This window comes from Eptatretus burgeri, unplaced genomic scaffold, assembly GCF_056783735.1.
Source record: "Eptatretus burgeri isolate ZD-2024b unplaced genomic scaffold, Ebu_testis_v1 Ebu_testis_scaffold_3185, whole genome shotgun sequence".
In the NCBI taxonomy this organism is placed as follows: Eukaryota; Metazoa; Chordata; class Myxini; order Myxiniformes; family Myxinidae; genus Eptatretus; species Eptatretus burgeri.
The window spans coordinates 131,582-145,747 of NW_028225135.1; the positions used below are offsets into that span (position 1 = coordinate 131,582).

Genomic DNA, 14,166 nt, shown 5'->3' on the forward strand with positions numbered 1-14,166 from the left:
GTGTGTGTGTGTGTGTGTGTGTTCTGTCAGGCATTCATACCCCAAACATTGATACGTGTATAATTGGTGAGAGGAGTTACCCTCCCGTAATCTGTGCAGGTGTAAATCCCACGATCCTCCTCTCTCAGCCTTTGGATTGAAACGATGGATCGATGTGGCTGCCATGACACCAACTGGATTCGTGGATCGCTTGTCACTGGGGGATTAAAGAGGTGAGGTTAACGGCATAAAAAATCATCATCTTGTTTAGTTTGGCTGATCCTGAACTCCCTCATTTTATTCTCTCCTGGTCTTTCTTTAATCGAGTCACCTTTCCCAATTTTAGCCCTCCAGCTTAACACAATAAACCATAGGTAGCATACTTGTATTTAAGTTATCTTGTCTCCTTTGAATATCAAACAGAATATGATATGAGAGTAAAATATCATCCTGCTGTTCTGAAGGTACAGTAGGGTTTGGTGTCATGTATTGTTACGAATTTGAAAGTTTACTGCACTCAACATTCAGGTCCTATAGAACAGTTACAGTATATCGGTAAGTATGTGTTGTTTAGTTAGGGTCCCCGTCCCTTGTTTAATGGGAGAATAAATGTACATGCGCTGTGAGTTATTTTGATAGTCAGGGTTTTCTTTTATTTTTACTCCACCAACATCGTCTACAACAACACCAGCATCACCCTCACCTTCACCTCGCTCTGACCAACGCCATTGCCTACGTGCGTGTCAGCACGTATGTGGGCGGAGCCCAGGCAGGACAATGTTCCTCTGCATATTTGGTGGGCGGAGCCCACGCAGGATAATGTTCCTCTGCCTTTTTGTTGGGTGGTCCGCAGCGATGGCCGTCATGCCCCCCCCCTCCCTGGTCCAATCAACGGCCTTAGCGCCCGTTTTGGCCAATGACAGGGCGATGAGCGCATTCTGCACGTCAAATCCAGCCAATGAGGGAAGACATAGACCACGACACCGATGTTCGGCTGAGGGAGGGGGAAGGATAAAGGTCCGGTCCATTTTTCTGGGATAGAGAAACTTGGGACGCGAGTGGTGATCACGTTCGCCTGATGCGAGTGGTGATCACGTTCGCCTGACCAAGAGTGGTGATCACGTTCGCCTGACCATGAGTGGTTATCACATTCGCCTCACACGCGACAGGTCCCCGGTGATGGTTCTTCTTTTGGAAAGCCAGTGTTTCGTCTTGCCAGACTTCGCCCTGCCAGCCTCCGTTCGCCGGGAGCCCGGTCGTGTGGACGCCTGGGCTGCTACAGGTTCGAGTACCGCCACCTCAACGTACCCGCACGAGGTGGACAGGTCTGAGTGTAGGCTCTGGTCTTCAGCTCGCCTTTCCCTCTGGGCTGGAGGCCTCAATAAAGGCTGTGGCCACCGGTTCTTGTGTGTGTGTGTGTGTGTGTATTTGTGGTCCTGTCTGTAAGTAGGAATTGTATAAGTGCTCTTTGCTGAACATACTTACATCTCATTAGTCGTGATAACTCTGCTTCTTTCGTGCTTTCCCCTTTCCCCATTATAAATAATACATTTGTTAAATGTATCAGTTTGTTACTGCGTTCCTTCCATTGGCTTAGCATGACACGTGTTGGCGAATTACAAAGGCTGTTGCCGCTGTCAATGTACATTTGGACAGACGGAACATCGGCAACCATCCGTGAAGGGTTGCGAATGGGTCGGGCACGATAACGGCCGGACTTGTACGAGGGCCGTCGAGGGTGTGAATACTCGGTAACTCGCTACGTGGAGCTCCAGGTATTTTCTAGATTGGCAAATAATCCTGTACCACGTGGTGGAATTATTGACGATTCACGGTCCGGCAAGGGACCTGTACCCTCGGAGTTTTCCGAAAGGTATGCTCGAGATTCCGGGTGTTCGGTAGAGTCGACCCTACTGCTCCACCCAGCAGTTGTGCTCGCAGCCGATACCCGGACCGCAACAGTATTGCACAGACCCATTGAGTCAGAAGTTAGATGGTGACCTTCAGGCGTGTAACACTCACTTGTCAAACCGACACAGGGCTTGGTCTTCCCATTATGGTGGAAAAGGCTCCAAAGATACCAGAATACCTTTCACAAAGATTAGACCCTGTGTGCTGATACCCTGACAAAATTCTAAATTCCTACTGCTCAGATTGGGTTGCTTTTGCCTCCTCGTTTTGTAAAGTGTTTTGAGATATTTAATGTGAACACGCCGATGCTTGGAGATTGGACAGCAGGTTAAAATGCCCTCGAAAGGAGGACACACTCAATGATGCAATCAAAAAACGGGGTCCGGCACACGTGGACGACAGATCAGCCATCGCTCCATTGGCATCTCCCGCGATGAGGCTGTCTTTGGGTCTCTCACTCTCTCACCGCAGGCAAGTCGGTGGTCTTCCTGTCTTCTGCCGTCTCCTCTCCGGTCTCGCCCCCCCCGCTCTGACTACGATTTGTCCCCACCATATTTCCGTAGGGCACTCAAGGTCCGACAACAACCTCTGGTAAAACTACCCAAATCACTGCTCACCTTCACTCTTTCATTCCTCTTTTTCCCCGCCTTTGGAATAAACTCGCTCACTCTGTTCAATCCCATTCTTCCCTCCAGGCCTTCAAAACAGTTGTTCACCACCACCTCTTATCGTCCCCCATCCAAATCCTCGATCTTTTCTTCCCCCGTTAATCCAGCCCAAACCTACTTCCTTCAAATTCCCTGCTTTCCTTCCTGCAAGTCCCTGTAATGTCCATCTTGTATTCCCTATGTCCCATCCCTCTCCCTTCCACAGATCTCCTAATGTCTCTGTTCCCCACTGTTTTGTCCTTCCCTCTCCCACCCCTCTTGTCTCATGCCCCCCCCCCTTTGCTGTGCGTTGTGTGTTTGCTCTCATACGATGCCTCGACAAGGTATACAAATATTTTTTCAAAAATCAATAAATATAAGTTCATCGAAGATGAGTTTCCCGGACCATCTAAGCTAATTTACTGTTATATTTTTAGCTCACCTGGGACGTAGTCCTGCAGAGCTTGTGGGATTGTGTGTCGTCCGCCTATCAAGCATTCAGTCCGTCCGTCCGTCCATCTATAAACACTTGCAACTTCTCAGAAACTACACAAACAATTTCGATGAAACTTGACCACAACCTTCATCACCCGGTATCCCCAAAATATGTATTTGCTTTCTTCTTAAAAACTACACAAACAATTCCGATGAAACTTGACCACAAACTTCATCACCCGCCATGTATCAAACTCGTGATGGAGGTATTCAGGGTTTTCTCGGCGATTTTTTTCCTTCACGAGCCGCGAGCAGAACACAGTTCTAAAGCATAGTGTTTCAGATTTCAGAATCACATCCAACGAATGCTTGCAAACATTTAGGTCCTCAGACAGTTATTTCCCCAAATGCATGTCCAGGATAGACCCATCCCCGTGTCTGGTGGGATTCTAACTTTGATGCGTTGGAGTAGGGTAAAGAACAGATTTCCTTTCTTATGGGATGGACTTTTCCTCTTTACGACACGTGCACGCGAGAGATCGCCGTTTGTCCAACAGAGGCTCGTTGTACCCCTTTCCATGGGAACACATTGGCTTGGAGGTGGACGATTTATTTACACTTTGGACTTGCAGGACATTTGAATCAGCACACCGCGGGCTGTTCAGATGGGAACTTTCCCATCTGGATTTCTCCCTGGACGTTTGACGCCCCATTTGGCAGCTCTGTGGATGCTGGCTGGCTCTTGTTCGGGTCAAGCGGAACGAGGAAGGAATGATCGTGAGGATGACAGTTGGTCACGTGCAACGATGCACCAATCAGCTCGGTGGATTTGGCTGAAGTCTGCTTGAGCCTCCGCAAACACTGGTCGCCTACAAAAAGGACGGGAGGACCGTTTTCAAAACAGTTTTGTGACACTTGGTGACAGCCTGACAGCCTTACAACTCTGACCGCTGGTGACAGTTGGTTCCAGCTCCACACAGTGCCTCAGCGCCTTCCAGCTTCTTTCAGCTCTTCAGAGCGCCTTGCAGCTCCTTACAGCTGTCCGTTGGTTGTGGCTCCTGGTGGCTCCTGACGGTGGGTGACAGTTAGACCGTTCCTGCTGGTTCTGATCGTACCTGATCTTGGCGTCCCTGGTTCCTGGAGGTGACGACGTGACGCCGATTGGTGTTTGAGCCTGCTTGCAGGTGGGTGCACGGCGAGGCAGAGCGCTGGCAGCGGACCAACGCACACTCACACATTTTGGGACATATTATTTGACGCACGATGACTTCTACCTTGGGAAGCCGAGACCGGATTTCTTCTCCCCCCTGAATGATCTGCTGGGTACCCTTGTCTCGTGTTAAATTGTAAAGTAAGGCATCGTGATAAGCATGTGTTCTTTGTCTATTTTTCCATAAATGTCTGTTTAATTCTCTACTTGTCTGAAATTATTTTGATTGTTTGAATTCAGCAATTTTCACCACAAGGAAAGAAAAAGTTATTCTGTTTATTTATATTCGTATTAATAAATTCCTTATTGACGTTTCAACCTGTCCGTGCTTGTCCTTTCCTTCGATTGATCCGGTATTGTCCGAACCTAGTTAGACTGCAAGGTCATTCCCAAACTAATTTACCTGTCTAGTCGGTGTGCATCAGTGGCAAACGCTCGGCCACCCGACTTAAGATCTAATCAAGACAAGATTGGTGCATCGCCGAGGGCGTGCTCCCCATTCAGGAAGCCAGATGACCACTCGTTAAATGGCAAAATTAGACAGTGGACACTGGAACTCGTGCTGAACTGATTGGCGTTCGTGGTTCTAAAGCAACTCACCGTACCACAAAGTTAATTGTGAGCGGTGGCCCCAGGTCCAGCTCTTCCGAGGAAGAATGGGGAATAACCCCCTCATAATACTGTTACGAATTCGCGCCCACCGGCGTGCGATCAGCCACGTAACTCCAAACGCAACCGCGTCGCCCACCGGATGGCCAATTCAGTCGTGACCCTCCTGGAACTACAGCCAGGAACCAGTCACGGGTGGGGTTTTAACCTCACCACAGCCCAATCCGCATTCTACCCGCGCGAAATAGGGTGAATCGCCGAATGTCGATTATACCTAAGTACCCGTGCAGGTAACCTACCAAGCGGCTGCACCGCGTCGCAGGTCGGACTGGGACACGAATCGCTTAAGCGGTCCGTTCCGTACCACAGTGATAACCGAGCGGTGTTATCGCCGACCTCGACGGATCCAATTCTCTGACCCAGGTGTTTAAAACCCAACAAATTATTCCACGATGCAAGATGGCACTTTCAAAGGGGAAAGGACGCAACGAACGGGATACGTTTCACACAAGGACATTTATTATAAAGCACAACGCAAGCAAGGGCAGTCATGCAATATACAAGCAAGGAAAAAGCATTACCACCGACTATAATATTATGTACAAGCACTTAAACAGGTTTACTTCGAGGACACGGCGCCACAGCATGCATACAAAAATAACAGGAAAAGACCTCCCTTCAGCGGCCGTCGCGTCCCTCTCCCACGACCGTCAGAGTGGTCGCGCCTGGCCTCCCACGCGGCCGGCGAACCCTCTCCGTCACACCTCATCCGGACGCGCAGGTCCACCAGACAGCCGGCACTGCTGCGCCTCCCGTCCGCGTATCCACCAACAAGCCGCTCTCCGGACCACGAGCACAGGAACGAGCGAGGGGAAGAAGAATTGGACCACAGGGGAGACAGGGGCTATCATGAACCGAGAAGAGTGGGCGAGCCTCGCGCGCATCCGCCCTTTGTAGCGCGGGGCTCCACCCTTCGCCCCACCCCGCTTCTGACTCCACCTCCATTCGAGAAGGTTCCCCAAAAGGGGCGTTCCTCACTCCCGTCCGCGTCACGCTGTTCATCCACCAATCGGGAGCGAGCTGCCCCACCCCATTCCTTCACACCAAGCGTGGGGGATTCAGGCGGAAGAATCAAGCGAGGGAAAATTAGGCGGGAAAAACCCCACAGGCTCCGCGAGAGCTTTTGTTCGGTCAATCCTGCCCCGCGTTCTAGGACAGTTCCCGACAAGGAAACCGTCGTAGCGTGGACCGTGGAGGATGGCGTCCTCAAGCAGGCGTAGTGGCGAAGATGGCGGTGGTTGTTGTGGGAGTGATTTGAGCGTGGTTGGCGTTGTGGCGTAGTTGGTGGTGGCGGTTGTTTGTGTGGAGGTTCAAAATAACAATAGATAAAGAAAATCGGCTATCTCAAAGGGCAGCAGCCCGGTGAACACGAAGAATTGCCTCTAAACAACAGTGGGGAAAGCTATGTGAACACTCACTTACCGGCAGAGCTAATCTAAGGAACCTCTATGGTGTCCTGCGAATTTCCACAGACGTAAAAATACACTCGGTAGCTGTGGCCGTCATCAAAATCTCTTTCTTTTCTCTGATTTTACAAAAACCTTCTCATTTCTCAACACTTAGTTCATCCAGCCTCCTCTTTCACTTTCAGCCGAAGTTAATTTTCCTCCATACCTTCAACCAAAAACATTCTCACCGCAACCCCACCCAGGAAGTCTGTCGCAGGTTATCCAGTCTGGGAATCTTGAGGCGTCAATTTTGCAGAGGCTGTGTGCACACAACGCCCCTATCGCTAACTGTGTGGACCTCAAACATCCGGGGTCTCCGCTCCAACCTGGAAGATTGCTCAATCCAGTCCGCTGCCGATAAACTGGACATCATCTCTTTAACCGGACATCTTCTTCCCACAATACGTATCTGACTCCTTTGTGTCTCTCCCTGGTGATCGTATACTCTGGTGTGATCGACCTGAATCCTGTCCTGGCAGTGGATTTGCATGGTGCATCACAAACTCCATTTCTCATTCTCCGTGAGCTGCTCTTACACCTCGCAAACTCCTCTCCCACCTCGTGTTCATCTCGGTGTTGTACCATCCACCAAAAAGTGACGACTCCATCGACATCTCTCATTCAGACGACATGGACCAACTTTTAACCACTCATCCCAACTTTCTCTTCCTCGTATGTAATGATTTCAATGATCACCTTGCTAATTGGCTGGGTGTTTGTACTTCTCTTACCAGCCATGGCCTCCTGCAAAGGACTTCTGTGGCTCCATGAGCTGACTCAATCTGTGAACTTTCCCATCTGGATTTCACCCAATGGCAAATCTTTGGCTCATATGATCACGTGCTTGTGAAGGTCATCATCTTTCTGGCCATTCTCAGAGAACAGCATCTGCACCGGTGAGTTTGGCAGTTCAATCAGGCAAACTGGGAGGGACTGCAAGCAGCCATCTCTCTTCAGGAATGATCTCCTATATCCACCGCCGCGAGTATGAATTCAACCGAGGAATTCTTTCACAGACACCTGCTCTTTCTTATGCACAGATTCATCCCACCTTGTCTTCAATTATCTCACCCATGCTCCCGCTGTTGGTACTCTAAATCCTTTGATGAGGCAGTTGCCTTCAAACATTTGAATTCTCCACCTGGAAGGCAAATGCAACCGAAGGAAACCGAAGATCATTTCACAAAGTCCGCAACAAGAGTGCATCTCCTCTCAGGAGAGCCAGTAAATAACATGTGTCAAATCTCAACAATGAGCTTTCAAACTTGTCTATCCTCTGAAACCTGGGAGCACCTTGTCAAATCTGTCTCTGGTGTGCACTCCCCTTCCATCCCTTCTCTCAATTCAAATGGCACCATCGTCGATTCTACTCGTGAGAAAGTCGAATGCCTCAATTCTGTGTTTGCTTCAAAATTTTGTGTCCCAAACTCTTCTTTCTTTCTCTCTCTCTCTCTCTCTCTCTCTCTCTCTCTCTCTCTCTCTCTCTCTCTCTCTCTCTCTCTCTCTCTCTCTCTCTCTCTCTCTCTCTCTCTCTCTCTCTCTCTCTCTCTCTCTGTACCCACCTTTCCCAGTCATTCCCAACTGTTCCTGCACTCTGTATCTTTTGCACCTGAGAAGAGGAAAAAGTTTCTGCCAAGCCCGAACTCTGATCTGCAACTGGACTTTTTGGCAAGCATCAGCGCGTGTGCCCTAAAAACCTGCTCTGCTGGTCTTGCACTGCCTTCTCTCTGCCCTTTTCACTCTCTCATTTGTCATAGGTCATCCTTCCATCTGCTTGGAAATCAGCCAACATCACTGCACTACATAAAAAAGGTGCAAAAATGGATGCCCTTAACCACAGACCAATAATTATCTGACTTCCAATCATCAGCAAGGTCACGGAATCCATCATCGCAGTTGATATGAAATCATTCTTTTTCTCCAACAACCTCATCTCAGATCATCAATGCGGATTCAGACCAGGTTACTCCACCTTGGACGTGCTCACCCAACAATGGATTGAGGGTCTCAATGTCAGATATGAGATCAGCGCCGTCTCTCTGGATGGATCTCAAGCTTTCGATACAGTCTGACATCATGCCCTGCTCTCCAAACTCTCGACCTATGGAGACCAAGGCGAACTCCACTCTTGGATTGATGACTTGCACGACTTTCATAGCCAATGTGTAGCTCTCAATGGACCTCTATCTTCTCCTCTCCCTGTCAAGGATGGAGTGCCCCAAGGCAGTGTTCTTGGTCCAATCCTATTCCTATTCTTCATCAATGATCTCTGACTCTGGAAAATCCTCTTTATCATCTTAATGATGGCTCCACCCTCAGCCGTGACACTGACATCCCTCATCCTTCAGCCAAACAGACGGCAGCCTCTTCCCTCTCTTCAGATCTTGAAAAAAAATCACAATCTTGGAATATGTCTTTTTAACCCTGAGAAATCCCACACATTCACTCTCTCTCTCTTCTGCAAAACAGTTCCACAAATCTACTTTCTCAACAATCCTCTCTAAGAGGTTCGGTCACTCAAACTCTTGGGTCTCACTCCCAGCCATGATCTCTCTTGGGCAAGCCACATTTCAAAGTTGGCCTCCAAAGCCAGACATCTAAAAAATCCGACCGGCCAAGTCTTTCCTTGACACCCCTGAACTCGTGTCCAACTACAAAGCTTTCATCCGCAGCTCAATGGAGTACTGCTCTTCCCTTTCTGTTCTTGCACCCTTTGCCCTCTCTCTCTCTCTCTCTCTCTCTCTCTCTCTCTCTCTCTCTCTCTCTCTCTCTCTCTCTCTCTGTGCATCGACCCCCTCCCCCCCCCACACCACCCAACCCCCAGGTATCTGCAGGGCTCAAATGCTCCAACATGCTCACCTCTACTCATTTATTCTTTCTTTTTCTCTCACCTGTGGAAGCACCTTCTACACTCTCTTCGATGTCATTCTTCCCTCCAGGTCTTCAAGACAGCTGTTCGCCACCATCTCAGGTCATCCCCCATGCAAATCCATGATCTTTTCTACACCCGTTAAAACACTCCCCACCCCTCCCAAATTTTTGCTTGTGTATCCATATTGTCCACACCTTGCGTTCTCCCCTTCACCTCATCGTTACCTGCATCGCTTGTTTGTCCGTCTCCCTCGATTTTCAACCTCCACCCTGATGATGGCGTTTCCCCTTTGTCCTGCTGTTTCTTTTGTTATGTTGTGTCCTGATCTGTTAATGTGTTCCAGCTCTTCACGAGCTGTGACTGTGTGTAAAAAACAATAAAAAAACACTGCCCGGTGGAGGTGCTGCCCGGGAGATATCCAGTTGTTCATAAAAGGTTTGTAATAATTTCCGACCATTCCAGCTGTGTTTTACACATTCATTTCGCAGATTCCTTCCACTCACTCACCCGTCCTGTTCTCGAAAAAGAGAACTTCATGTGGTTGCCTCTCCCACTTCAGTACACTCTTTGTATCCTGCGGTGCTTTGCTCCAACAATCGAGCTGAATCGTTCCTCCAACGATCTCAGAACCACCTTTCACTATCAATAAATCATCACCTGAAAGGTGGTGGGGACGGGGAGGACGGCGGTTGAGAGAGGGGCAGCACGTTATAATGAGCACAGAAATTATCCCCTCCCTACTCTCACCCTACTCCCTCTCCTCTTTCACTCCCACACCCCTCTCTAATTACCTCCTCTATCCTTCCCTCCATCCTCTCTTCCTCCCTTTGCGTGTGTGTGTGCGTGTGTGTGTATGTGTGTGTGTGTGTGTGTGTGTGCGTGTGTGTGTGTGTGTGTGTGTGTGTGTGTGTGTGTGTGTGTGTGTGTGTGTGCGCATGCACACACGAGGTCATGAGCAACAAGAATCCGAACTCGCCCAACCAGAATAACTTTCATCCCACGTGCGTTTTTGTGAAGAATCCAGGGCACGCCCGTGCAGCACCACACGCAGCACGGGATTTGTGGTGGTGGAGGCCCCGGGGGACACACACGGGTGGTGGAGGCCCCGGGGGACACACACGGGTGGTGGAGGCCCCGGGGGACACACACGGGTGGTGGAGGCCCCGGGGGACACACACGGGTGGTGGAGGCCCCGGGGGACACACACGGGTGGTGGAGGCCCCGGGGGACACACACGGGTGGTGGAGGCCCCGGGGGACACACACGGGTGGTGGAGGCCCCAGGGGACACACACGGGTGGTGGAGGCCCCGGGGGACACACACGGGTGGTGGAGGCCCCGGGGGACACACAGGGGTGGTGGAGGCCCCGGGGGACACACACGGGTGGTGGAGGCCCCGGGGGACACACACGGGTGGTGGAGGCCCCGGGGGACACACACGGGTGGTGGAGGCCCCGGGGGACACACACGGGTGGTGGAGGCCCCGGGGGACACACACGGGTGGTGGAGGCCCCGGGGGACACACAGGGGTGGTGGAGGCCCCGGGGGACACACACGGGTGGTGGAGGCCCCGGGGGACACACACGGGTGGTGGAGGCCCCGGGGGACACACAAGGGTGGTGGAGGCCCTTTGTGCCACCAACGATGAAGTAAATCACTGGTTTTCAACCTTTTTCAAATCGACGGCAAACTCCCAGCTCTTGTATCTCACTCCGTGTGTTCAATTCCCCATTCGTATCATCGCCTGAAGATCATCGCAGCCTCCACGAGTCAAACCATCGGATAAAATACATCATTTCAGGCTTTTATTACCACCAAACGGATTCCACGTTAATTAAGATTGGCAAAGTGTGTAATTAATCCGTCACAAGGATTTTGTGACACTGTGACCACCACCAAGGTACATTTGATTGAATTCGAGTTGTGGAACAATAAGGAACGAGACGTGAAGCGACGATCGATATGTTGTTGTTCCTGTAATCGGACTCCGCCGACACAGAAAGTAAGGATCCCTCGAACGGGTAAACAACTAACGAGGTTAGCGAAACAAGTTCCCACTGGACTCGTCAAATCTTCACCAAAATCGAATCATTTATCTCCGGAAAACGGAATATCACCTCAACATGACCTTCACAACAACAACAACAATAACAACAATATCCACAACAACCACCGCTTCGGGGAAAGATTTTCTAGGTCTGAGGCCTCTAACATAGTGCGGCCTTCTCAAGGCCCGTGATCGTTATCGGCCACAACCTCTCGATATATATATATATTTAATAATCCTTGTTTTACACTGAAGGGAAAACTGAAATGGAAGGCACTGGGGGGTGGAGGTCCCAGGACACGTGTCCCCGTTCCCCTCGGGTAAATGAGGTCCTGACGACGACGACGTGCCACGAGCACGTGGAATGAAGGAACTCACCACGAGCACACACGAACAGCAGCATCAGGTGGAGCGTGAGGGAAAACAATACCCTCTCCCTCGATGAGGGTAAAAATCCGAGCCCCATTGTTTGACAACACGTCCTTCTTCTGGAAGGAGAGAACAACGGTGAAGATACCAATAAAAACCCCCAAACCCAACACAACAACAAGGAGAAGGAAAACAAATCCACAAACAACACGAGACGGGACAACACCAGGTCGTGGTGGAAGATTAAACTGACTCTCCTCGTCCCGGGACGCTTTGGTATCGCCCGCCGCTCCTGATTGGTCAAGGGACGCAGCGTGTGTCGTGTGGGCGGAGTTACTGCGGCAAGTTGCGGATCAGAACGAGCTGTGATTGGTCAAGATAGTGGAGGCGTGGCGATAACCTCTGACGGATGGTGACGAGAGAAGGCGACGCGTTGTGATTGGTTGAAATGTCGAGGCGCGGAAGGAAGGCCTCTCCTCAGATTCACATGCAACACCAAGATGTCTGTTTAATGACATTAATCACTTTCCGACGTCATCAATACTCACAAGATGAGATCACACGTCCTGACTCGTCTCGGATCGAATCATTAAACGATTTATATAATTATATCGTCAGCTTTGTAGTTCATCATGAGTGTTTCACGTCATCCGTGGGATGTTAAAGCCGGTGTCGTGACGTTAAAGTCGTCGGAGTGACGTATGTCCGGGGAGAAATTAATTCCCTCGAGGAAGAACCCAAAACTTAAGTCTTTCACGAACCGGTTGGCCATGCCTGACGTTCGACTGAAGGTGGTCCAGTGATTTGGAATTTGTTCAGTTCAGCAATAACTCGCCCGTTGTTTGCGATCAGGACACAATGGGATCTTCAACGTAATAACATCAAGATGTCTCCTCCACGTCCACGGACCAAACAATTCTATTCAATACCAACTTTCCATGAAATTCCTCCATCGACCTCCACAACCATAACAGAATGTTGGTTGGATGGAGGCCCTCGAAATGGATCGTGGTCTCCATATAATGTGTGTTGGTTGGATGTAGTAAAACATGTTAAACACCGTTAGAATGTAACGAAAACACATGAGGAGACGTTCAGAATGACTGAAATGTTCGAAATTCGTGAATGGGAAAAACAACTCCTTCTAACTGTTGTTGCGTCGCTGTCTCGGGGTTACCTGCCGGAGGTGTGCATTCGCTGTAAATCGGTTTCCATTTCAAGGTCTCAATCCCAGCACAATGCCACACACGTCGGGTCAGGGCGAACGCTGCGGAGAGAGTGAGAGTGTGGATTTATCTATTTTCACATCGATTTAAGGCTGAAAGTGGACCTTGGACATTAATCTCATGCAGGACAAAGACATTCGTGAACATCATTGAACAATACATTAATATGATTTACAACATGAGTAGAGAATGGACAAATGCATGTATAATATATGGGGTTTGAACCTCAGTTCCAAGTATCATGAGCTTGCAGTTCAAATTGAACCAGGACCGACCATAAATTATAGGGAAAGTATAAAGCTGGGGCTTACATGAAGTCGTCATCAGAATACTGTGTTTACACTTGAAGGAAGCCTGGGTGGAACAGATACATTAGTATACGCACTGTCGATGGACTGTCATTGGGTCTGAAGCCAAGAAAGCGTTTGCAAGATGTGTTTTAACATTAATCTCACGCATAACATAACAAAAAAATATCAAATTTTCCCTCCAGGGTTCCAACCCCCTTTTTCCTACAGGGTTCCAACCCCCTTTTTCTTTGAATTCCGTGCACAGCAGGAACAACAGGATGAGACAAAAACAAGCGATGCGGCTGGGGATGCCACGGATACCTGCGCAGGTTCTCGTGTCCGCCTGAGAACGACCATCGCCGCTGTCAAACCAGTTCTCGTTCTTCAATGTCCTCTTGGAACACCTGGAAAGGTTTTCTTGTGCACCTAAAGAGCGCGCGTGCATACACGAAGCACGACCTGTGATTGGTCTCCATATTCAGTAAATCACCTGTAATAACATGCTGCTAACTGGCAATCATCGAAATGGAATGAAGTGTAGGTATGGTACAATTGGTAATTGGGGTTACCTGCTCACAGTGGTTGACAAGGTGTAGTCCGGTGCGCAGGTGCTTGCGGCGAATACAACAGTTGAAATGCTTTGCCTTTTGGTACTGGATCAAGGTGTGTCCTCGTGGAGAACCTCCCTCTTACAGAGCCTGTCGTGGTGGTCAAGGAAGTCCCAGCAACACTTTTCTCCCCATTTGTGCACAACCATATTACCAACTAGACGTGGACCCTTCACCTTCCACAACCTCCGATCACTCTGAGCAGTCTCGTTCCTTTATACTTTCACCGACCTCTTTAAACCTCCTCCTTTGGGGGGGGGTGGGAGGAAACTCAGCACTGCCCAGCCAGGTGAGCTTTTCCCGGCGATGATTTTGGGACATGTTGGACAATGAAAAGCCATGGACTTCTTGGTCTCATGGTGGTTACCTTTTGCCTGGGGGCCGGCAGCAGCACTGCTTAACCCACCACATCCGAATTTCCACTTTATTTGCCTTTGGTGGCTCCAAAACGGACTG

General features: G+C 49.8%; 1 protein-coding gene across 2 annotated transcripts in view; it reads right to left on the reverse strand.

Moving 5' to 3' along the window:
- Nucleotides 1-13,851, reverse strand: part of LOC147006339 (cell adhesion molecule 3-like) — a 31,110-nt gene extending 17,259 nt beyond the window's left edge. The window contains exons 1-6 of one of the 2 annotated variants that reach the window (XM_085869019.1): nucleotides 13,672-13,851; nucleotides 13,124-13,528; nucleotides 12,764-12,853; nucleotides 11,596-11,705; nucleotides 9,679-9,828; nucleotides 41-196 (exon numbers count right to left, since the gene is read on the reverse strand). In XM_085869019.1, coding sequence (XP_085725145.1) covers nucleotides 41-196; nucleotides 9,679-9,828; nucleotides 11,596-11,705; nucleotides 12,764-12,801 — 454 coding nt within the window. In that variant the 5' untranslated portion in view covers nucleotides 12,802-12,853; nucleotides 13,124-13,528; nucleotides 13,672-13,851. Of the gene's footprint in view, nucleotides 1-40; nucleotides 197-9,678; nucleotides 9,829-11,595; nucleotides 11,706-12,763; nucleotides 12,854-13,123; nucleotides 13,529-13,671 lie in introns of those variants that run through there. The other variant, XM_085869018.1, reaches the window with a different exon arrangement.
- Nucleotides 13,852-14,166: the final 315 nt, after the last annotated feature.